The sequence below is a fragment of the Microtus oregoni genome, unplaced genomic scaffold, assembly GCF_018167655.1.
Source record: "Microtus oregoni isolate MIOR12 unplaced genomic scaffold, Mior012 000011F_ref0000422, whole genome shotgun sequence".
NCBI lineage: Eukaryota > Metazoa > Chordata > Mammalia > Rodentia > Cricetidae > Microtus > Microtus oregoni.
Genome location: NW_024543070.1, coordinates 21,720,639 through 21,746,433, shown reverse-complemented (window position 1 = coordinate 21,746,433; position 25,795 = coordinate 21,720,639). Strand labels below are relative to the sequence as shown.

The following is a 25,795-nucleotide window of genomic DNA, read 5'->3' as shown; positions in this document are numbered from 1 at the left end:
ACAGTCTGATTGCTTATTCACAACATAGAGTACTTTCTGTGCTGAATACCAGACAGTTTATTGCTTTGGGAGCTCCAGGGCCGACAGCAACACCAGCCAACCTGTGCCAGCCCCTTCTGCCTGCACCAGCTTATAGACACAGAGCCACAGCAGGACCTGGGTAGGAGTCCCAAGAAGAACATGCTTTCATAAGTACAAATCTGTGTCTTAAATAGGATCTCTGAACAGAGTAACGAGTATTGTACTATAGCAATATCTTGAAATTGTACTTTTCAGTTCATTTGTGGTTTTATTATCAATAAGCATTTGTCTTACCCAGTCTTCTGGGTGCTGTATCATAGGTTCACGCTGGCCAGGTTTTCAACAGCCAGCCTAGGGTTCTTGGGGTTTTCTAGATGTAAGCACTGGGTGAAGGACGTAGAGGGAAGATGATTATCAGCTGTCCTGAAGGGCAGCTCTCTGGATAATGCAGTTTTCACACCTCCCCCCCATTTTTTCAAATTACCTATCTAGATTCTTTTCCCATATAAATGACTTGACCTTGAGTCATTATCTCCTAGTATGATTCTCAGGGAAACAAAGACTTCCTACCTTCCAACCCCTTTGTCCACCCCTTCTTCCTTTCCCTCTCTCTCACAGGGTGTTTTGTCAGCAATAGGCAAGAGGAGGTAAGTTGATGTGTACTAGCACAAAACTAGCTGCAAATAGAAATTGGGAATAAACTTTTAAGTAGAGAGTAGACAGATGTAAACAGAGTTCAAATTAGTCTTGGTTTATATTTGCACTTGGCAGCTTTCCCTTTTTAAAAAAAATAATAATTTTGAGATAGAATCTTACCACGTAACTTTGGCTGACCTGGCACTCACTGTATTTCTTAGGATGACCTTAAAGTTCTGTCAATCTTTAAAAAAAGACACTGTTTTCATAAAACACTCTATAGAGTATCATTACACACCATAGTAGTTCCTGGGTTTGGGCACATCTCTGGTGCTCACCCTATGATATGTACTGAACAGCATTTGCCAGGGGCCTGCTCTTTGCTGTATTCTGCTGGAAGGGATCCTAGCTTCATGGATTTATACTGCACAGGACTCTCAGCTAAATAGACTTTACATTTAAATATGTCTCACATTCTCTGCTCTTTAGGGATGATTAGTAAGTGTGGCATATGTCCTTTTATTTACAGTGTTCCTCTTCCACTGAAATGATACATACTTTTATATCATTGACAGTTTCCTTAAGCTGCACAAAATTTTTTACTTAAAAAAATAAAAGATTCTGATTTTTGTAAATTGTGTGAATCCTACTTTTTTTCATAGACCTCTTGGGTGCTTCTGTCTTTTATAACATCTTAACCATGAGTGAGTCCTTTGAGGGTTTCCTGAGATGATCGCTCATTTGGCTTGCCTGTTCTAGAGTGTAGTGGTCAGTCACCAGGACTAGAGATGAATACAGGTGAAATGTAGATTGCAGATATGTAGCTGATGATACTTCCCATGGCAGCTTTCACAGATACTCAAGGTTTGTTACATTGCAAACACATCAGACAGAGTATAAATCTGTGGTTACTATTGAAAAAGAACTAAGAATTTTATTTGTGCAGGTGTAAAGAGTACCTTATTTTATATAATTTGTGTGTTTTTACCTTTCACTGTTCTTAGCAAATTTAGCAGTTATAAAATATCACAGAAAATTAATTTTTAGTTATATTTACTAGAAAAATGTAAGGATTAATAAGAAATATATTTTCACTCTTTACGTTCTTTCTGAGACTTTAAGTGGTGTTGGAATAGAGGACAGAGATGTGTACACTCCTCAGACTGTCACTGTAGTCACAGAGGACAGAGATGTGTACACTCCTCAGACTGTCACTGTAGTCACAGAGGACAGAGATGTGTACACTCCTCAGACTGTCACTGTAGTCACAGAGGACAGAGATGTGTACACTCCTCAGACTGTCACTGTAGTCACAGAGGACAGAGATGTGTACACTCCTCAGACTGTCACTGTAGTCACAGAGGACAGAGATGTGTACATTCCTCAGACTGTCACTGTAGTCACAGAGGACAGAGATGTGTACACTCCTCAGACTGTCACTGTATTGATGACAGAGGACAGAGATGTGTACACTCCTCAGACTGTCACTGTAGTCACAGAGGACAGAGATGTGTACACTCCTCAGACTGTCACTGTAGTCACAGAGGACAAGGGGTTTCAGATTTGCAGTTCCCCAGTAATGGAGCCGCTCATGGAAGAGCTTGACCTGATGTGATGTTTGCATGATTCCTCTATCTTTTTGTTCAGCTCGTAATTCCGTTAACTACCCAAGATGACTTAGACAAAGCCGTGGAGCTGCTGGATCGGAGTATTCACATGAAGAGCCTCAAGATATTACTTGTAATGAATGGAAGTACACAGGTATGAATTGGGGTTGTATTTCTCACTGAAGATTTTAAGACTTGTAATCATTTAATATAATTAATTTATAAAATTAAGTTTTATAAATTATTTAATTTATAAGTTTAGTTTACAAAATTGAACTTCCATACTTTTCATTACTGTAACTTAATATCCTTGTTCCCCCGAAACTATACAGTCAGAGTTACAAATAAGAACATATTATACATGTGAAATGAATAGAAACTGGCAATTTGCAAAAAATTATGTTAGAATTGAAATGCCCATTTTTTATTTTTACCTTTTACATTTATTTTGTGTGGATGGGGTGAAGTGTGCACATTGCCACAGGCACATGTATGAAGAAGATCAGTTCTCTTCTTCCCACATGTTGGTTCCAGGGTTTGAACTGCAAGCATGCTTACCTGCTAAGCCATCTTACTGGCCCTGAAATATCTTGTCTTCTTCATCCTCTCCTCCCTTCAACCACCTGTTTTCCTCCCTCCGTCCCTTTCTGTACCTGGGTGCAAGAGATCTTCTTGTTCTCGCCTTCCAATTAGGCTTATGCCACTCTTCTGGCAAATTAAAATTTGTAAGAGTAGATTTGAAAAGTCCCAACAAGAGTGGAGAATAGCTAGGCTGTGTTGTAGTGAGAGGAGGATTCAGTTGAAAGCCTCAAATGGGAAGAATAGCATTAATTGTTCTTTTCTCTTCTAGGCTACTAATTTAGAACCATCACCATCATCAGAAGATTTGAATAATACACAACTTGGTGCAGAGAGGAAAAAGCGGCTATCTGTAGTAGGTGAGAAAGCCAGGGTCTGAATAAGGAAATTGAGTGATTTCTCAAATCCTTCTCATCTTTTAATGTATTGTAACATGAAATATATTTCTGATAAGTAGCACCTTGTCTCTGTGCTCTCTGCAGTCATATGCTTGAACTACTTTGTCTTAACTGTTGTTCCTGAGAAATTAATTTTACATACTGTAGGACTAGCTATATCCAATTAAAATTTTTGTTTATACAGAGTATTTTAATATTCAGGAATTCAAGTAAAATTTCGAAGAGGTTTTAATGATATGAGTAAAGAAAGGCAGTAACTAAGACATTATGACTGGACTCTCATTTCTAAGTTCTCTAAGGTTTTAGGTATTGCCAGAATATGCTATCTATCAATATAAACATGGCTAGGAATAACTAGATTGTGTTAGTTTTTCTTGTATCTAGTTTTATTTATCATGTGGTGGCGCACGCCTTTAATCCCAGCACTTGGGAGGCAGAGGCAGGCGGATCTCTGGGAGTTCGAGACCAGCCTGGTCTACAAGAGCTAGTTCCAGGACAGGCTCCAAAACCACAGAGAAACCCTGTCTCGAAAAACCAAAAAAAAAAAAAAAAAAAAAAAAAAAGAATAATGAATTCCTTATACTTAAGCTTATGATATAAAGAAATAAGGATCCTGTGTGCTATCTTGTGAGGTGGCCTTATTGAGCCTGGGTAGGCAGAGGTGTTTTAAACCCTCCATGCTTGTTGCCATAAAAAAAAAAAAAAGCCATTTACAAGGAGCTGAAAGAGATGACTCAGTGGTTAAAAGTGATTTTTGTTCTTTGAAAGAACCACAGTTTGGTGTTTGGTTCTCAGCACCGGTGTCAGGTGGCTCACTGCCGTCTGTGCCTCTTGGTCTAGGGGTACAACACCATCTTCTGTCTCTGCTGGCACTTGCATGCACATGAATACATGTTGACTCACATGTACATGTAAATAAAGGCAATAAAATAATTTTTTTTGTTGTTGTTGTTTTGTTTTTTTTTTGACAGGGTTTCTCTGTAGCTTTGGAGCCTGTCCTGGAACTAGCTCTTGTACACCAAGCTGGCCTTGAACTCACAGAGATCTACCTGCCTCTGCCTAGAGTGCGGGGATTAAAGGCGTGTGCCACCACCGCCTGGCTAACAAGATAAATTCTTAAAGTATCATTAAAAATTAAAAAAAAATAGACAAGATCAAAGTGTTTGTTGCTTAAGGAACAGCTGTTTTTTAACAGATAGGGAATAGAATGTAGTCACTCCAGGTAGCATGAACTCTTGTATTGAAGGCATAGACTTGAAAAGGAAAGTAAAAGAGGGGATACAGATAAGTAAAGAGAAAGCAAGCAAGCAGGGCAAAGGAAAACATTTGGGTGAAAATCTAGAAATGACTTCAATAGAAGAAGGGTGTTAACAATGAATGAAAAGATTAAATTAGCATGTGAGAAAGTAGAGGAGTTTTTTATGTTCTTTTATTTTCTAGAATAAGCTGCTTTATGATCATTCTCTTTTTAAGTGTCTTGTCTCACGTGAGTGTTTCAGAGAACTAGAGATATGACCTACAGAGATGATACATAAATAGACAGGGCTTATCCTTATGCAGATGTACTTGATATTACTTAAAAAAAAGTGAAAGACTATTTGAACTGAGTTCAAATTCTGGCACTCTCACTATGAAGCCAGTGCCTTTTCCCTTTCTTTGAAGCAGTAGATTAAAGCCACAAACAGAATACTTGTAAAGTAGGCTTCGCTTCTCAAACTGGAGGCACAGTTGCTATTAACTGTATAGTTTTTCTTTGTAAAAGTAAAATCAGCCACTTTGTTTCAGTTGTTAGACACAAAAAGCTTAAGTGCACTAGTTAAAATGCAATTTTGAATTCTCCATTATTAACCTACCAATAAGTATTTTTGTTGTTTGACTTGGTGCCAGGATAAGACAAAAACTGAAAATTGTGCAGAATTTCTCTGAGCGTATTAATATGCCCATTACAATCAATGTTAAGAATATGTGTTGTCAGGTAATCGGATGAAGAAACTTTTATAGCTGCCTTCCATCTCAGTTAGTAGTTGAGTATATTGTTCTTTTATTTTATTTTAAAAAGGAATATTCAGAAAGAGTAGAAATATCAGGGATGCAGTTATAACTGTAACCATAGCTATTACAAAGCTGACATGAACCCTTAACTCAGCCCACACTTCTTTTCAGACAGCAGATGATGTCTCTGCACGTTTAATAGGTGTTCTCTTGCTCCTTCTCCCTACTTAATAAAGGACCCCTTTATATATGCTTCTTTTCCTTTAAACTTAAATAGAATTTAAATGCTTACATCACTTATGTATCTATTTACTTTTAAAAAACCTGCAAGGAGAGCAGAAAACTATGTTAATAAACTATGAACCAGGTAAAAATAGACAGATTATTGTTTCATAAGAGTTGCAAATAGTTAAATGAACCATCTAAATGAATGTCAGGATCTCCATTTTTTCTTAAAGTATGAAGTTTTTGGAGGAGAGGGATAGGGCAGAGTCTTATTGTATAGGCTGGTTCATCTGGAACTCTATGTAGATAAGGTTGGCTTTGTACTTAAGAGATCTGCCTGTCTCTGCCTCCTGGGTGCTGGCATTAAAGGTGTTTGCCAGCACACCTGGGAAATTATGAAGACATTTAAATAAAAGGAATATAGCTTGCCACAAGAACATAGTTTTAAGTAATAAAAAATAAGATATAGGATACTAAATATAAAATAGGACCCAAATGACTAGGAAGGAATCTCACTTCAGGTTTCTAAAGATTAAAGATTGTGACCAGAAAGAATATCATGGAACCAAATGTGCACAACATATGTTTGTGGTGAATGAATTTACCATCATAGCATTCTTACCAAGAAGTGATGTAGTACTGTGTACTTTGATAGTAAAACAAACCAGTTGCCAAAGACACTAAGATGGTAACTTCCCCTAGACTTTAAGCCATGCCTGAATACAGAGCCCTTATTCCTTTACTATTCCATGATATCAGCAACAAATTATATCAAAGACTAGCAGATACAAATTATCTTTGGAAATTCAGAAGCAGTGGCATTAATATAAGTTTCTCTTGTTTGTTATCAGTTCATGATATGGTTGTCATCAGTCTGAAAAACTTTAGTATAAATTAGCATATTCGAGTGAGGTTGTAGAATGTTAATTTAGAGTTTAGAGAGGCTATAAAAGCTCTAAGCCTGAATATTCTGATTAAGTTTCTATAAGCACTAGATTTTCTTGCTAATTTATTTTTATGTGGTTAGAAATATAACCTATTAAATTGAAACAAACATTAGTTTGCTTGCTGACAGTAATAAAACTTACAATTTTTCTTTTTGAGGTACCACTAATAGAGATAGAAGTTCCCCTCCCCCAGGATACATTCCAGATGAACTACATGAGATCGCCCGGAATGGGTCATTCACTAGCATCAACAGTGAAGGAGAGTTCATTCCAGAGAGCATGGACCAAGTAAGCCAGATAGATGCTGTTTTTCACTATATGTGAAGATGCACTGATCAGCACCAGTGTGATTTGGCAGATACCTAGGGTGGGGTGTGTGTGTGTGTACATTTTCTGTAATCCTCTATCTTAAGTGAAAAAATATTAGAAGCTTCTCATTAATTTACATATGCCTTTTTGTATTAGTATGTAAAATTACTGAAACAATTTGATTTTCTTTCTTTTTTTTAAGTTTTTATTTATTTATTATATGTACGTTGTTCTGCCTGCATGAATGCTTGTAGGCCAGAAGAGGGCACCAGATCTCATTATAGATGGCTGTGAGCCACCTTGTGGTTGCTGGGAATTGAACTCAGACCTCGGAACTCAGACCTCTGGAAGAGCAGCCAGTGATCTCAATATCTGAGCCATCTCTCCAGCCCCATAATTTGATTTTCTTATATTGATCATCCATGACACATTTGGTTTGTAATCTTAGATTAATTATCATTCAGATTTTTAAAATGAACATTTTATTTTGTTTATTTATTTTTACTTCTTTGAACTTTCGAGATAGGATTTCTCAGTGTAACTCTGGCTGCCCTGGAACTCACTCTGTATATCAGACTGGCCTCAAACTCCTGAGATCCACCTGCCTGTAGAGGGCTAGAGGTGTGCATGCACCACCACTGCCTGCTTAGTGAGCACTTTAAAGATGGAGTGAAATTATAAATACTTTATGAAGCTGAGGTTTGTGAACTGTTTATTCCATTTTAAGAACACTTCAGGTTTGTAGTAATCAGATGTTTTTGTAGAGCTGCTTTTAGGCCCTTACCCTGCACTGATGCCCACATACTGCAGCATTTTAAATCTAATGTAGCAGTCACTGTATGGTTCATCTCAATTGAACAGGGCCATTGTCCAGTTTTTAATAAGCAAAATTATTTCAGCTTCAATTACTTGACTATAGAAAAACTGTATTTTGCCTTAAAAAATTTTGTAGTCACAGCTTGTTTATTCAGAATGTTTATAAATGAGTAATTCTGCAAAGTGACTGCTGTTTGTTACAGAGTGTCTTTGGAAGGTCCTAAAAGGATTCTGAAATTGTGGGGAAAGTTGTGTATTTCAGGATATGCTGGAAGCCATTGAATCATATATTTTAAACGCATGAAGTTTATGTTATGTCACAAGCAGTTTTGTTTTTTTTTTAAGTAACTTTTGGTTATTATCAGGCAGAATCATGGTGGAACTCTTTATTTTCCTAGATGCTGGATCCATTGTCTTTAAGCAGCCCTGAAAATTCTGGCTCAGGAAGCTGTCCATCACTCGATAGTCCTTTGGATGGGTAATTATGATTACTGGTCTTTCTTTTAGTTTATGTTGATATATAGAGTTATCAATAATTCTTTTATTCTACATTCTGAAAAATGTAGCTTATTGATAATTGTCTTCACTGACATTAAGTCTAGTTTTCTATAATGTGAATAAATCTTTTTGGTTTGAGGCAGGGTTTCTCTATAGCTTTGGAGTCTGTCCTAGAATTCACTCTGTAGACCAGGTTGGCCTTGAACTCACAGAGATTCGCTTACCTCTGTCTCCTGAGTGCAGGGATTAAAGGCATGCGCCACAGCTCCTGGAGTGAATAAATCCTGTAACCTCATGAGATTCAATAACTTTATTGTCTTATTATTATTTTTTCTATTTATGGTTTTCAAAATCTTGTTTGTAGCAAGTGCAAACTTAGACTATGTTTATTTTAAGACAGCTCTTGAAACTGTTGCAAAGTTTCTCATGTTTGGTTTTGGCAGTTTCTTTAAAAAAATTTTTTTTTAATTTGTTTCTTGTATGCATGATGTGCATTTGTGAGGGCGCCCTCTTTTGTTCTCAGAAGACATTGCTCTTTTCAGTCTTGTGTAGCACAGTTAGTATGAGATGCTTCACTTGCTATTTCCTCCAGGCTTCTTTATGACACCAGATACACGTTTGGAAATTCACCTATAATTTCCTCTACACATACCTATGAAGCCTGTCTGTCAGTGCTTACCTTCGGGAATCTACTCTGTTTACTTGTACACACCCCACCTCCAAAGAAAAGAAAGAAATTTTGTAATAGTCCATCCTGAAAATTTGTTATTGATGTTTGTTAAGTTAAAATTATATGTCTCTTATATAGATTCATAAACAATTTTAGAAAAAAATCTTTCAGCATTAAATTGAAATGCAGGTGCTTCAAATCTCCATGGTTTCAAATGTACCATTCTTACCCCAAAAGTAGTAGCTGATTTTTAAAAGCTTGACTTTTTGTCTGTGTGTACTAAATGAGTGTTTCAAAGAAGTTTCTCTTTTTAAAACTTTGTTAGTGCTTATGTGAGCTCCTTTACACACCCACACCCCCACCCACCCACCCCCCCCCACACGATATTAACACACCTACAAATACAGATATTGGTTAAAAATTTTTAAACATTTTATTACATACCTTCTTTTAATTTAATCTTACATTTTCTATCTATAGAGAAAACTATCCAAAGTCACGGATGCCTAGAGCACAGAGTTACCCGGATAATCATCAGGAGTTTTCAGGTTAGACTACAAATTCTACGTGCTTGAATGTTTATGTCACGTTTTAGCTGGGAGGGAAAAAAATTTTGAAAAAAATTAAAAATGATAAATATGCTTTTCACTATTAAAAATACTTTCCTTTTTTAATGATAACATTCTTATGTCTTAACAGACTATGATAACCCTATATTTGAGAAGTTTGGAAAAGGAGGAACATATCCAAGAAGGTATCATGTTTCATATCATCATCAAGAGTATAATGATGGTAAGTTTCTAACAATGAGACTATAAAAACAGATTAACATTAGCCAATATTTTAAAAATTACCACATATTTAAAAAGCCTCATATTTATGATGACCAAATAATTTGTTCTTGAGTCACTTAAGTTTCTGGTTAAAAATAAATAAATAAAAACCTCTGCCAGGAAAAATAAAATAAAAACCTTTGCCTTTAGTCTCAATACTCAGGAGGCAATGTCAGGCAGATCTCTATGAGTTCAAGACCTACATAGTGAGTCTCAGGACAGCCAGGTACATAGAGAGACCAGGTTTCAAACAAACCCAAGAAACCTTTTGTGCTGGGGCTGCAGCTTAGTGGTAAAGTATTTGCCCAAAGCCCCAAATTTGTCCTCTGTCAACCCTCCAAAAAACATTTTTTGAGAATATCAGGTTATAAGTCAAGCAAAAATAATATAGTAGTTTTATGCCATCTTGTGATATTTAAAAAGTTTAATTACAGAGGGATAATTGGAAATGGTATAAATCAGAAATCAGAAATTTAGTCCCTAAGGGTACAATTCATATTTTCTTGTCCCTTTAAGAAAGTAAATTGGGCTGGGTGGTGATAGCACATGCCTTGAATCAGCACTTAGGAGGCAGAGGCAGGTGGATCTCTGTGAATTCAAAGCCAGCCTGATCTACAAGAGCTAGTTCCAGGATAGGCTCCAAGAGAAACCCTGTCTTTTTGCACAAGGAGGAGTCCCTTTGTTCTGTTTCGGCAGACCTTACACCTGAAATAATCACACAGAAACTGTATTCATGTAAGTCACTGCCTGGCCCATTATCTCTAGCCTCTTATTGGCTAACTCTGACATCTTGATTTAACCCATTTCTATTCATCTGTAATATCACCATAAGGTTGTGGCTTACTGGGAAAGATTCAGTATGTCTGACCTGGTGGCTCCATAGCGGCTGTCTCTCTGCTCCTTTCTCCCAGAATTCATTTCTGTCTTCTCCGCCTACCTAAGTTCCGCCCTATCAACTAGGGCAAGGCAGTTTTTTTTATTCATTATCCTATGAAAGCAGCACACAAACAGAAGGAAGGAACTCCTACACCATTCACTGTCTCAGAGAGAAAAGGAAAAGAAAACAAATTGGGTCAGAGAAGGTGTATTAGTCACTAAAGTATATGCTGCTCAAGCACAAGAAAAGCTGGCACAGCAGTGCATGTCTCTTACTGAGCTTGGAGGAGAGGATGTGGAGCAAAGGATTCCTGAAGCTTGGTGGTTGGCTTGTCTTGCTGAATCAGTGAACATCAGGTTCAATGAGAGATCCAAAAGTAATACTCCAGAAAGTAAAGATGGCAGCTGGGCATGTTGTCCACGCCTTTAATCCCAGCACTTGGGAGGCAGAATCAGGTGGATCTTTGAGTTTGAGACAACCCTGGTCTACATAGTGGGTTCCAGGCCAGCCAGAATTACAGAATCACATAATTATACCTTGTCTTAAATAAAACAAACAGATAAATAAATTACATGGTTATGCCCTGGTCTTAAATAAGTAAATTCATACATACATAAATAAACAAGATAATAGAGGTGGAGAGTGTTTGAAGAAGATGCCCATTGTTGACCTCGCGTCTCCACACGCATGTGCACATGTATACCAAACTGGTCTTGTTCTGTTGTTGTGAATAGACTTCATGGTCATGACAACTCTTCTAAAGGAAAACATTTCACTGAGGCTGGTTTACATACATATGTATATATAAATTTAAAATGTTATAACTCTTTAAAATTAGCATACAAAATATAGAGTATTAGGTTTCATTATAGCATTTTTCAAACAAAATTTATTTTTGTTTATTTTTCCCCTCTTCCCTCCTCCCCTACCTTTCTGTTTTTCCCCACTTTTTCAACATCCTTTCCTCTTGTCATCTCCTGTTTAGTTCATAATCTGTAACTATGTTCATACCCACATATATGCATGCATATAAACATTAACAGTTAAGTGTAGACTGTTTTTTGTTCCCAGCCACCGAATAATCACACAGAAACTCTATTAATTGCAACACTGTTTGGCCTATTAGCTCAGGCTAATAACTTTTTTTTTTTTTACAATTTTTTAACAGGCTAATAACTCTTATATCTTAAGTTAACCCATTTCTATTAATCTGTATCACCATAAGGCTATGGCCTACTGGTAAGGTTCTGGCGTCCATCTCCTTCGGCAGCTACGTGGCATCTCTTTGACTCTGCCTACTCTCTCTATATATCTCTGTTCTGATTCCCACCTGGCTTTACTCTGCTAAGCCATTGGCCCAAACAGCTTTATTCATCAACCAATAAAAGCAACGTATATACAGAAGGACATCCCATATCATTTAAGAATCTGCCTGTGAGAGAGACTATGAGTTTTTTGTCTTTCTGAGTCTGGGTTACCTTACTTAATAAATTTTTAGATCCATCCATTTTCTTACAAATATCATTTTTCTTTACAGCAGAAAAAAAAATTCACTGTTTGTGTGTCTTAGTTACCGTTCAGTTGCTATGAAGAGACACCATGACCAAAGCAGCTTATAGAAGAAAGCATTTGACTGGGATTTACTTACAGTTTCAGAGATTTAGTACATGATTGTGGTGGGGAGCATGGCAGTAGACAGGCAAGCAGGCAAGGGGAAGGAGCAGTGTCTGAGGGCCTACATATCTGCAGGCAGCAGACAGAAAAGCTGAGCCTGTTGTGGGCTTTTGAAACCTCAAAGTACACCAACTGGGGCCCAAGCTTTCAGACATATGAGTCTACTGGGGCGTTTTTATTCAGACGGCCACAGTATGCGCATTACATTTTCCTGTTCTGTTCACCTTTGGAAGGATATCTAAACTGTTGGCATTTCTTTGCTCTTATGAATAAACGTAGATGTGTCAATGTCTTAGTTTAGTCTCTGCTACTGTGGTAAACGCCATGGCCAAAACCAACTTGGTCACAAAAGGGTTTATTTCACTTAGTAGGCTACAGCCCATCGTGAAGTGAAGTCAGGTTAGGAACTGAAGCGGAGTCCATGGGAAAATTCTGCTTACTGGCTTGCTCTCATGGCTTACTCAGCATGCTTTCTTATACAGCCCAGGATCATGTGCCCATGGTGGCACCACCTATGGTAAGCTAGGCCCTCCCACTCATATCATTAATTAAGAAAGTGCCCCACTGACTTGCTTACAGGCCCATAAGATGGAGGTAGTTTCTCAATTGAGATTTCCTGTTCCCAGATGACTCCAGCTTGTGTCAACTTGACAAAACAAACTAAAAGAGCCTACTAGGATCAACAGTATCTCTCTGCTACCTATAACTCTCCAGTTTGCTTTTTATGTTTATTTTAAAGTCATTATTGGAAATGAAAGTGAAGAATTTTTTCTGTGGCTTTCTTGTGCACACGAGTGTTTGTGCATTTTTCCATAGCAGGGCACACGTAATCATTGTTATTTCAGGGTTTTCAGCCTAGATTTCAAGGCTGATTCTTATTCCACGTTATAGATGTTCAAATATCCTGAAAGTGTAGTACATTAATAGAAGGAATAAGTTAATTCTCTTTTCACGTTGTAGGTCGTAAGACTTTTCCAAGAGCTAGAAGGACCCAGGGCACCAGCTTCCGGTCTCCTGTGAGTTTCAGCCCTACTGATCACTCCTTAAGCACTAGTAGTGGAAGCAGCATCTTCACCCCAGAGTGTGACGACGGTCGAGTAAGAAGAAGGGGAAGTGACATAGACAATCCTACTCTGACTGTCACAGACATCAGCCCACCCAGCCGTTGTAAGTAATAGAAATGTTTAGCAAAACATTTGCATAGTTTTATGTTAACAGGAATAAATGGCAAGTCAGAACTCAGGGAAAAACACTCTTCACAAGAAATAATAACATGATTTTTAAAGGTGACTAGACATTCAGGTATAAGTGTATATTAGGGCTAATTACTGTAGCCATAATTACTAATTTTTCTTCACTTTTATTAGGAAAATTGTTACTAATTGTTCTTATCTATTCTAGTCTACATGTCTGTGTTAAGCACTGAGACTCTCTATGCAATTTCTAAGAAATAGCCTAGTGAGGAGATTGGTTTATGGAGAAAAATTCCAGTATAACATTTGTTAGATCCTGACATGCAGAAATTTGCTAGTTGTGTGTGTCAGATGAAATACTTTTCCAAAACAACTTAAAGGAGACCCAGCAGGGTCTCTGTGGCCTTGACTGGCTTGGAACTCATTACATAGACGAGGTTAGTCTTGAACTCACAGAGATCTTCATGCTTCTGCCTCCTAAGTGCTAGGATTAATGGTATACACCACTATGCCTAGTTTTTTTGTTTTTTAAGTTTGCTTTTTTATGTTTTTTTTTTACAATTTTGCATGGAGTGTCAGACATCACTTATAGGATCATGAAGACTGAAGTAAATAAAATTTATACCTGGGCATATGCACAACTCTTCTACCTCATTCATTTTTATGATGGATTGAGTCAGCAGACTCCTAGTTTATTGGGTTGGTTATTTTGCGTGCTCCCATACCTGTGTACCATGGGCTTAAAATTCCTCTAAGAGTTTTGCCAACTTGGCTTTTTAGATGGTTTCTAAGTGATCCTGCTCAAGCCCCAGCATTTGGTACTTTTTTGTGCCTGCTTCTCAGAAAGGCAAACTCTCCCTGTGTCCTTATCCTGCTTCCTCAGCCATGGGCTGCTAGAGACAGTCTGTGACTTCAGTCTTGAGCAGGCCCCATTCAGATGGGCTTTATCACAGATCCTGCCCTTTTCTGGAGGAAGAAAACTCTTAATGGTCAGGGCCTCAGGTTTCCAGGCCTCATTTATTCTCCAGGGTTTTTTGTTCTGTTTTGTCTTTGTTGTTTTTGTTTTTCAAGACAGGTGTCTCTGTAGCTTTGGAGCCTGCCCTGGAACTAGCTCTGTAGACCAAGCTGGCTTCACCTCACAGAGATCTTCCTGTCTCTGCCTCCTGAGTGCTGGGATTAAAGGCGTGCACCACCACTGTCCAGCTTGGTTTTTGTTTTGTTTCATTTCCTTTTCCACTGCTCTAACATAGTGATAACAGGGCTTGTTACTCTTCTTCAAGAAGTTTCAGGCTGTATGGTTTTTTTTTTTTTTTTTTTTTTTTTTTTTTTTTTTTTGGCAGGGGGGCGGGTAACAGATCTCACTCTGTCCCTGATGGCTCAGAACTTCCAAGGGAATCCCCTCATTCTGCCTCCTTAGTGACAGAATTAAAGGCGTGTGTCACCAGCAGTGGCTCTTTCTTTTCAGTGTGGCTGTCTATCACAGGGCCATTCCATTTCCTATCTTTGACCATCAAGGCTATGATCTCTGGCTTCTATGAGTACAGGGAAGAGGTACAGAGTGAAGCTGTGTTCAGTGCTTTTCATAGCAAACACACTTGTTCACAGTGGAGCTTAGCTTTCCTTGCTGGCCGGAATGGATTTGTTTATATGCTTCACCATTTCCTTTCTCTCCTTGGAGTGTCTCCTTTTCCTTAGATTTTAGGTTAGTTTGATACCCTGTAATCTGTGCTCCAAAATGTACAGTAAAGTTTATAGTTTTTTCCAGAGAGAGCAATACACATCTATAATTCCAGTACTTGGGAGCAGAAGCACCAGAAGTTCAAGGCCAACCTGAGGTACATAACAAGTTACAGGACAGTCAAGTCTACATAGTGAGACCCTGTCTCAAAAAAACCAATTTAAAAAAGTTATGGGGGCTGGAGAAATGGTTCAGTGGTTAAGTGCACTGGCTGATCTTCTAGATGATCTAGATTTGATTCTTAGCACTCAGGAGGCAGTTTACAACCATCTGTAACTCCAGTACCAGTATATCCCATGCCCTTTTCTGACTTCCAGTTCTGTATGCATGTGGTGCACACATACACATATATAGGGAAAACACCCGTATACATAAAATAAAACTATAATTTTATTGATTGCCTGATTTTTCCTACAGAAGTGGGAAATGATACTTTTTCCAGATTTCTGTAGTATAGATGGAACTGAAAACCCTCTTTACAAATATTTTAATTTGCTGCAGTAAATTGGAAAATTGGGTATCTTACATCTTAAATTAAGTGAAAAATGGCTGTCACTTTGGTAGTGGGGAAAAGAAAATCTTCCTGAGGGGAAAAAAACTTGTCACAAGATGCAAACTTTTAGTTAGACTTCTTAGAAGAATAAGGAGAACATTTTTTGGAAGATGGAGACCATTATAAATTTGGATGATCATAATTTTCCCTTGTATCTACAATGTTCAGCTAAGGATGTCATTTTATAGTACCTGACTACTCTATTTTAAGAAAATATTCTTTTTCAGCTCCTCGAGCTCCAACGAATTGGAGATTGGGCAAACTGCTTGGCCAAGGAGCATTTGGTAGAGTCTACCTCTGTTATGATGTTGATACCGGAAGAGAACTGGCTGTTAAACAGGTTCAGTTTAACCCTGATAGCCCGGAGACCAGCAAGGTAAAAGTCACCATGCAGGTTGCTTCACTTGGCCATTGTAAAGCATTTTTTTCTTGGAGGGGGAAAAAAAAAACCCAAAACAAAAACAGGACTAGTGAGATTATTCCAAGCCTAAAGGCCTGATTCAGTCCCCAGAACCCACATGATAATTGAGAGTCAGGTCCCACGAGTTGTTCTCTGACCTCCACAATTGTGCTGTGGCATGTGTGTTCACCCTCTGCCTCCATACCCAGAGCCAGACTAAGTGTACATAAAAGGTTTTAAAATGTAATAGAACAGTGTGGTGCGATTTGTGGATTGTAGTAAAATGTTATTTTAGTGCTTTATTTGTATAAGGTAACTTTAGCAAACCCTCGGGAACTGTTAAGTAAAAGGTATTGGGGGTCTGGAGAGATGGCTTAGTGATTGAGAGCACCTGTTGTGCTTTCAGACAACCCATGCTAAGTGCACAACACACAACTAATTCTAGTTCCAGGAGTGTTGAGCATCCTCTGTTGGTTCTGAGGACTGTGTGTGCACGCATGCCAACACACACACACACACACACACAGTCCAGATAAGCTCAGGCAAGTTCACACACAATAAAAATTTTAAAAATTATCGATTAGAAACTAAAATATCCTATGTTCAGTGAACATTTTGTCCATGAACTAAGAGTATCTTGTGTTTACTATTATGCGATAAAGACTTAATGTAGGGTCATTGAAATTGTCTAACAAGTAAAGGTACTTGCCACCAAGCCTGTCAACCTTAGGTCAATACCCAGAATCTACCTCCTGGGGACCCTCATGGTGGAAGGAGAGAACTAACTCCTGCAAGTTGTTATCTAACCTCCACTTGTCTTTCATGGTGCATGTGTGAATGAACCTGCACAAACACAGAGAAACAAATAGAGTAACTTATTGTTTAAAAAGACTTAGCAGGAGTTCTGTCTTTCAGGAAGTAAATGCACTTGAGTGTGAAATTCAGTTGTTGAAAAACTTGCTGCACGAGCGAATTGTTCAGTATTATGGTTGTTTGAGGGATCCTCAGGAGAAAACACTCTCCATCTTTATGGAGTATATGCCAGGGGTAAGTCCATGCATCCTTATGGGGTCTATGCCAGGGGTAAGTCCATGCATCTTTATGGGGTCTATGCCAGGGGTAAGTCCATGCATCCTTATGGGGTCTATGCCAGGGGTAAGTCCATGCATCTTTATGGGGTCTATGCCAGGGGTAAGTCCATGCATCTTTATGGGGTATATGCCAGGGGTAAGTCCACGTATCTTTATGGGGTATATGCCAAGTTGAGGTCACCGGGAGGTACTGGCTCACGCCTTTAATTCTGGCACTTCGGAGGCAGAGGCTGGCAGATGTCTGAGTTTGAGGCCAGACTAGTCTACAAAGTGAGTTCTGGGACAACCAGGGCTACACTGTCAAAAAAAAAAAAAAATTAGTTGAGGAGAATTTAGTTCAGCCCTTTTGATCTGCTGTGTCAGAGATGAAATTTTGAACCTGATGTGCTGATGTCAGGAGACATAGGATGTCTGGTGATTCCACTGTAGCCGTGCTGATTGCTCACAAGAGGAGAATAGTCATGGTTTGACTCATTATTGTAAAATTTGATTTTTTTTTCTGTAGCCAAAATAGAAATATTTAATTCATTTTTAAACATACTTCAAGATGGTAATTACTCATTCAGAGATAGGTGCCTTCTGCCAGGCTAATAACATATATCTGTGATCCCAGCACTCAAGAGGTAGAGGTAGAAGAATTTCAAGTTCAAGGCCAATCTAGACTTGACCAAAATCTTTACTCTTTTTCCATATACATTTTTCTACTTTTAACTCTTAATATTATAAATATATACACAGAAGAATGTTTCTTGTATTATTACATGTTACCAGTTCAATTAAATAAAGACTTTTGAAATGAAAAAAAAAAATGACTTAAAAAAAAAAGCCTAAAAAAAGAAAATGTATCCAGGCAGTGGTGGTGTATGCACTTGGGAGACAGAGGCAGGTGGATCTCTATGAGTTTGAGGCCAGCCTGGTCTACAGAGTGAGTTCTAGGACAGCAAAGGTGGTTACATGGAGAAACCCTGTCTCCAAAAAAAAAAAAAAAAAACCAACAACAAAAAGGGTGGGGGAGAAAAATATATTCTCATAATTTCTTAGAGTAAGTCAGGAAAAAGAAGTCTGATTCATGGGGCTTTGTGGGGTAGATGGCCAGAATTACATGTTGACAGTACAGGGTTGCCGTCTGAGCGTATAGATCAAGCAGGACCAGGGAGTGCCATTGTTGGCCATCAGTGTTAGGCATAGAGCAGCAGTTTACTCTCACCATTACGCACAGCTCATTATCATGACCCCATTGCTACTCACTGGATTTATTTGCTACTACTTAAATGTTTTCAAATATTCTATTTCCTGTGCAACTTGGCCTAAACATTATTTTTTTTTGGAAAACAAATTGGGGTTTTATTAAGGTCCTACAAATATGAAAGACTTGTAATTTGTTAATTTCAAAGAGATTAGTTCAACATAAATAATCTGAAAGAAGAAAAAGAAACTCTGCATATTTATTTTACTAAGAATTCCTGCCCTTTCTACTTAGAGTCTCCTAGCTATGAAGTAGGATTCTCTAAAAACAAAGATTTAGTAGCGGTTTTTATTTTAAACAGAAGATTTAGTTGTTTTCTTTTTTTCTAGGGTTCAATTAAGGACCAACTAAAAGCATATGGAGCTCTTACTGAGAATGTGACTAGAAAATACACTCGTCAGATTCTGGAGGGAGTCCATTATTTGCACAGTAATATGATTGTCCATAGAGATATCAAAGGTAAGTCATGAATTACTTTTTACTTTAAATACACAGTTTTTTGTGAGTGTGAATGAAGAAATACCATCAAAGCAATGGACATTTACACTGTAAACTACCGTAAGGAAACAGTTTTCCAGCTTTCTCATGGACTTTGTTAGTGTCCTGTCAGACCAGTTCTCAAGTTGGAACCTACATGAATGGTTAGCTTCAGTGTAAGGATCCATAGAATCAGTCTCATTCAAATACCCTAGAATAATATAACCATGTTTGTAAGTGTATTTCCTAGGCATTAGGGCAATGAGCTGGGGTTAGGCCATCACAGAGTTGGATTCAAACTTGGGCTTCATTTGCTTCTAACTGTAACCTTGGACATGTTAATCTTTCTGTATCTTCAGTCCTCTTTACTCTTTCCATCCCCCTCTCTCTTTCATCCTCCCTTGTTTTCTTCCCTCCTCATGACTCACATACCTAATTTCTGGAAATGGAATCTAGGAAACTGCATATAGGTAAGGTTTCTACCCCTGAGATGTACCCACTGTCTTGTCTTTTACTTATTCTTAAGTTAGGGTCATAATAGTACTCAATTTATAGGATTCTTAAAAGAATCTAATGCATTAACATGTTGTAATGTTTAAAACAATGCCTGTGTGTGAATGTCTCTGTGCCTATACTGTCTGTGTGCCGTGTGAGTGTCGTGTGCTTGCATAATTAATCAGAAGAAAAAACAATGCCTGGTGCTCAGCACTTAAAACCTAGCTACTGTGATGACATACTGTGTGTTGTAATTATATTTAAAGTCATGGGAATAGATGTCATGAAAGAATAAAGAGGAAGAAAGGAAAGATCCCAAGAATGAGCTTTCCTCCCCAGGGTCAGATACAGAAATGAGTACATGAAGTGAGTTAATGGTAAAGATGTGTAAAATTTGAGTGTGTTAAAAACTGTTTACTTTGGAGCCTACATGAGTCTTTAAAAACTGGGGTATGACCCAAAATTTAGAAAATCACTGAGTAAAGTAAGTATGTCTGTATAATATTTACTCATTGATCTTGTTGTCCCTTTTATAAGTTCCCAGACTTCTGCTTTTTCATATGGTGGGGACACATTTTAACTGTGTTCAGATTAGGCCAAGAAGAAAATTGCCAATCATTTCTGGTAATTGAATAGGAATTTCTAGTATGAGTCTAGTATGCAGAATTCCAGAGGCAGATCACATGCACTAGAGGGGGGCTTATTAAGTATGAAGATTGATAACTAAAGAAATTACTCAATGAGGAATAATTGTTCCTAGACAAGCCAACTTCTCTTTGGCCCTCAAAATGAAGTAAGTAAAGAAACAGAGGCAGCCATCTTCTATATAAATCAATATTTTTCTATTCTCACCAGGAAGTACGACAAACCACTTCGGTCAAGTGAAGGGGGATGGAGGCAAGCTGATATATAAATATTATCAGACAAATATATTGGTAAAGGAGAAAAATAAGATAGAAAAATAAGTATCAAATTTGTAAATTTAAGTGTGGTAGGAGGAAAATGATGGCCACCAAATGGCAACATAGTAGTATATATTTTATACAATATACTCTTTACTTGTTCTGTCTTCTATTTTTCATAAACAATTTATAAGTGGCAGAAGGAAAAATACAGAGAATTGATTCATTGTAATTTCAGAGCTGTTGGATCATAACAAAGATGAAGATGATTACTGTTTGGGAACTCATTCTTTTCCAAAGTTTATTCCCTCCATTCTTCCTCTCCTTTCCCTCTCCTTCTCCTTCCTTCCCCCCTCCTCTAAATTCATCACATTTTATTTGTGTGTGTATGCATATGCATGCTAGTGCCACAGAGCATGCACAACACGCAGAGAACAACTTGAAGGAGTTGGTTCTCTTCTTCCACCATGCACATCACGGCTTTTACCCACTGAGCCATCTCTCTGGCCCTATTCCTTATCTTTTTTTCTTTCAGGGAACTATACTGTTGACAGGCTTGGTGGTGCATGCCTTTAATCACAGCAGAGGCAGATGCATGTGGATCTCTATGAGTTCAAAGCCAACTGGGTTTGGGGAGGACTATATTATTAAATACCAAATATTTAATAAAAGGACACTTGGTTTTCCTAATGATTTTATTTGTGCACATGCACGCATGCACACAGGCACACGCGCGCGCGCGCGCGCACACACACACACACACACACACACACACGCACAAGCGTGTATGCCAGAAGAGAACAGGGAATGCCTGCTGTCTCTCTCCATCATGGTTTTTTTTTGGGGGGGGGGGGGGTCCAGATCGTTCTCTGAATCTGCAGCTCACTATTTTCCAGCTAAGCTGGCTGGCCAGGAGTATTAGTCAATCCTCTTGTTTATGTCCTTGACCCAGGCACTGAGACTACAGATGCATGCAGATAACACCCAGCTTTTATGTGTTGTTGGGGGTCTGAATTCAGGTCCTCATGCTTGAACAAAAAGTACCCTTACCCACTGAGTCATCTTCTTATCCTATTTTTTGTTTTGCTTTAGCTTTTAGTTGTTTGGTTGGATGTTGGATGTGAGTAATGGGAACATAAGCAATTCTGTCTACCCTTGCACATATTTGAAAGGGCTTATTTTGAATTTACTAAAATAATGTTTAAAAACCAGAAAACTTTGCTGGGAACCTGACTGCCTATTTTTTCCCCAGCTTCTCCTGTGAGCAAGTATTGGTTCAGTATTGATACCACTTCCCCAAAGATGACCCTTTACGTATGCACATGTATGTGTAAGGAAAGTGTCGTCTGCTTGTAGCCAGTAAAATCTGGCTTATTAAGCATGTATAGTCTCAGTTACTTAGGAAAACTGAAGTAGGATCGCGAGGCTCACCTAAGCCCAAGAGTTCAAGTTGCCAGCATGAACAGCATGGCAAGACCACATCTCAAGCAAACAATGAGGTCTGTTTCTTTGTGATTAAATATTCTAGAGATGGTTGGATTTTTTTCTGAGTCCTTTTTTACATACTAGATGGTAGGAAATAATAAGCAAGCAGAGCTACATTAGATTACTGGTGAGCCAGACAAGTTTACTAGGTTTTGCTGAGAAGGATCCTAGACTTTCCTTTGGAAATTACAGCTGCTAAGGCTGGGGAGATTTCTGCAAAAATAGAAGCCCATGGTGAAGATGGAGAGTGTATTCTCAATGGTCTGTAATGTAGATTGTCTGCACTATTTAGCCTCCTCCATAAAAATCATTAAAAGAAGAAAAGTGTAGCGTGGTGGTGCATACCTGTAATCCCAATGCTGGGGCAGTGAGTCAGGGAGATCTCAAGTTTGAGGTCAGTCTGAACTATATAGTGTAGCCTTGAATTAAAAGTAACAATAGCAACAACAAAAGAACACCTTAAAATACAGGTAATTAATGCTTCAGTAATATTGCAGTAGGGGAATGATGCTAGAAATTTTTGGTTATGAAGGTCCTGTTGGAAGTTCCTGAGGAGAAGCTGACTTATCAGGAAAAGGATCTTCAGCTATGGACTTCTTGCTTCATAGCAAACAAATGGAGCCAGAGCCTTTCTTGGTGCTTTGTTCTTAGCCCCTTTCCACCTCACCTGCCCCCATTCCATCCAGGTTCTGAAACACCTGGGTAAATGTATAAACAGCAGATGTTAATGCACTGTAGGAAGTAAACAGACAACCTTATTTGGGGACAAATTAGAATCTTCAAAGTAATTCTCTGCCACTTATGCACATTCTAGAATGCCAATAAAATCATTGAAATGACACCATTTCTTATTTTTTTTTTTTTAGGAGCAAATATCTTAAGGGATTCCACGGGCAATATCAAATTAGGAGACTTTGGGGCTAGCAAACGGCTTCAGACCATCTGTCTCTCGGGCACAGGAATGAAGTCTGTCACTGGTACACCTTATTGGATGAGTCCTGAGGTCATTAGTGGAGAAGGCTATGGCAGAAAAGCAGATATCTGGTAAGTTTGGATGTCAGATTTGCCTAGAAATTTACCTTCTTATTTCTACTCACATTTGAAATTGCCAGATTTAAATTATCCTGTGTACTTTGGAAGCAGGATATATGAATTATAATGTCATTTCAGTTATACCTTATCAATGCTAACTTGACTAAATACTTGAGTCTTTTTAGGAAGGATTTTGTCTTAAGCAAATCAACCTTAGAAAGGTCTTATTTCCCCGAGTAACTTGTAGAGTACTCTTCATTGTCAGTGTCTTTAAAAACAAAACAAAACAAACAAAAAAAATCAGTGATAATCCTTTTTAAGGCACAAAGGTATATTTATAAACATTTGAAAACAGACAATAGCTACCTCTGGGAGGGTGAGGCTACAAGTAGGATTGGAGTGAGAAGGGCTATGAGATGAATTGACCATGTCATACCTACCCACTCTAACTCCAATCTTGACTCCTCACCACCACCATGGGCTGGGACATGCCAGACTCTTCAAACTTTCTATTGCAGGAATATTTACTTAAAATTTTAAAACCTTACAATGAAGCAGTGCAGTTCTGAATGGGTCATCATGTAATTTCTGTTTATGTGTTTGAAGAACAAGGAGATCTTCATTAATAGCTGACTTAGTTTTGATTGCAACATCAGATTTTCCAAGGATCTTGAATGTCAGTCATATAATTATTTACAATAAATTGATAATTGCTTTACAGAAATAAAAACTGTTGCTGTGGTGGTGGTGTGATGTGGTATTTTCATAATATGCTTAGCTCTGTTGTTTTTGGAAAATACATTATTGGATTCTGGATGATTTAAGGTATCTGCAAGTCTTCCAGGTAAGGAAGAAGAGAAATTATGCTGGTGCCTATACCTCTGGCAAGGGCTCTGTCATGGCAGGGGCTGTGTGTTTAGTTGTTAGTGTCTTAAAAGTGACTTAATAAATTAATAACTTAAAATTGATAATTTTAATTTAGATCATAAAATGGCCATTTCCTACTTCCTAACCAGAAAAATATATTCATTTTTATTTGAAGGCAAATAATTTATAATACTTTTAGTCTTTGTAGGATGGAGACAAAATTATTAACATCATGTTAGAAAATGATTTAAAACAAAATAATAAACTTTTTTGCCTAACCATACATTCGTGATCATAGATAATTATGATATATTTTCATTGAAATGTATATGTTGCTCCAGGATTTTACTGATTTTCATGTTTGAATTACAGTTTTATTTAATTAACCTTTGAGTGAAACTTTGTATTTGAAATGAGTAATATTAAACTCTATGGAACTTTTCCCAGTTTCTCATTTTCTGGTTAACCAGCTTTCTTTCCTAAAGTTATTGCTTGGGTAATGCACCTTTTTATATTTATTTGTTTATTTTATTATTATTATTTTTTTTTTTAGGAGTGTAGCATGTACTGTGGTAGAAATGCTAACTGAAAAGCCACCTTGGGCTGAATTTGAAGCAATGGCTGCCATCTTTAAGATTGCCACTCAGCCAACAAACCCGAAGCTACCACCTCATGTCTCAGACTATACTCGAGACTTTCTCAAACGGATTTTTGTAGAGGCCAAACTGCGACCATCAGCTGAGGAGCTCTTGCGGCACATGTTCGTGCATTATCACTAGCAGCCGGCAGCTTCTGTGCCTCCACCAGCTCCATCTTCGAGTTCACCTTCTCTCTTACTGCACTTTCCTTTTTTTATAAAAATGAGAGATGGGGAGAAAAAGACAAGAGGGAAAATATTTCTCTTGATTCTTGGTTAAATTTGTTTAATAATAATAGTAAACTAAATTTTTTATATTTAATCTTTTTCTTTACAAGAACTTGAAAGTTTTTTTTAAAATTTTTATAATGTACTGATGTGGTTCAGAGATATAAAGCACTTTAGTACATAGTTGCTCTTTTTAGTACAAACAAATCATTTGGAATATATAAAGATTGTAGTCTTGCCCTGTATCACTGACATGGGAGACAAGAGAAGAAAGTGATGTACAATTTGTAGTTTTTAGTGATAGTATTTAAATAGATCCTTATTTGTGGGGTTGAGCCTAAACTTGGGTTTAGGTAGGTACTCAACTTAAAGAATATAGGTTCCTTCTTATATCTGTATTCTTTAGAGCCTAACCTCCGTCTATCAAGCTCTTTTGCTCAGTAGGAATCTTGACTAGAAGATGAGAATCTCTAAGAGGTATGTTTGTTAATCCTAGGCAGTATGATAGCCAAATACACTATAGTAGATCCATGTTGCTGGAATCTATAAACCTTGAGAGATAGCTTCTTGCTTAAAAATACTGTTGTATTTGAAAGCAGGTTACGTGCAGCCAACGACTAAATTCAACTAAAACACAGACGACTGCTCATTAAACGTCTGAGCAGTAGACAAGACCACATTTGCCACAGTAGGAATAATGGAAAAACAACCAAGTGTCATTCAGTATATTTTAAACATTGTTTACTTGAGAGGAAAGTTCCCAAAATGAAGGGAACTGAGAAATAATAAAAATTGTGTCTCATATCTTTCTATTTCAAGTCCCTGGTTTCCCATATTTGCAGTCTTTAGCTCAAATACCCATCTGTTAAAGCTCCTGTTATGAAATAAAACCCTTGTTCTTGTGATCACAGAGTGCTAAGCCAGAGGCACCTCAGAAGAGCAAACATCAGGTAACACTGAGGGCAGTGGTGGGGAGTCATTTCACTTCACTGGGCATTTGGCAAGGTACTACCTGGTGGGCAGGGGTTGGGGTGCTGCTAAACAGACTGTAGTATACAAGGACTCCCTTCTCAGAAATGATTCTGCCACAGATGGCATAAGTGCCTAGAATAAAATCCCAGTTATATGCTGAAAGCAGCCATTCACAAATCAGTCAAAACATTTCAGAGGAAAGATGTAGGGCAAATGAGGGTCAAAAGAATCAGGGATGAACAGCCTCATCACAGCAGATAACAGATGGTCCTTTGACAGCTGCTGATTGCACTTGAATCACTAACTCTCACTTTAGAAATAATGAATTCGAGTATTGAACCTTTTGAATTTAGCATCTCTGTATATTCTTTCCTAAAAGTCAGTTCATCCTTCTAGG

General features: G+C 37.9%; 1 protein-coding gene across 3 annotated transcripts in view; it reads left to right on the top strand.

The window, feature by feature from the left end:
• Positions 1-24,520, top strand: part of Map3k2 (mitogen-activated protein kinase kinase kinase 2) — a 79,923-nt gene extending 55,403 nt beyond the window's left edge. For 2 of the 3 annotated variants that reach the window (XM_041660640.1, XM_041660642.1), the window contains 12 exons: positions 2,305-2,418; positions 3,115-3,202; positions 6,563-6,693; positions 7,929-8,008; positions 9,179-9,246; positions 9,398-9,490; positions 13,043-13,249; positions 15,794-15,942; positions 16,882-17,013; positions 18,633-18,762; positions 22,529-22,706; positions 24,115-24,520. In XM_041660640.1, the coding sequence (XP_041516574.1) occupies positions 2,305-2,418; positions 3,115-3,202; positions 6,563-6,693; positions 7,929-8,008; positions 9,179-9,246; positions 9,398-9,490; positions 13,043-13,249; positions 15,794-15,942; positions 16,882-17,013; positions 18,633-18,762; positions 22,529-22,706; positions 24,115-24,340 (1,596 nt within the window). In that variant the 3' untranslated portion in view covers positions 24,341-24,520. The remainder of the gene's footprint in view (positions 1-2,304; positions 2,419-3,114; positions 3,203-6,562; positions 6,694-7,928; positions 8,009-9,178; positions 9,247-9,397; positions 9,491-13,042; positions 13,250-15,793; positions 15,943-16,881; positions 17,014-18,632; positions 18,763-22,528; positions 22,707-24,114) is intronic. The other variant, XM_041660641.1, reaches the window with a different exon arrangement.
• The last annotated feature ends 1,275 nt before the right edge of the window (positions 24,521-25,795 follow it).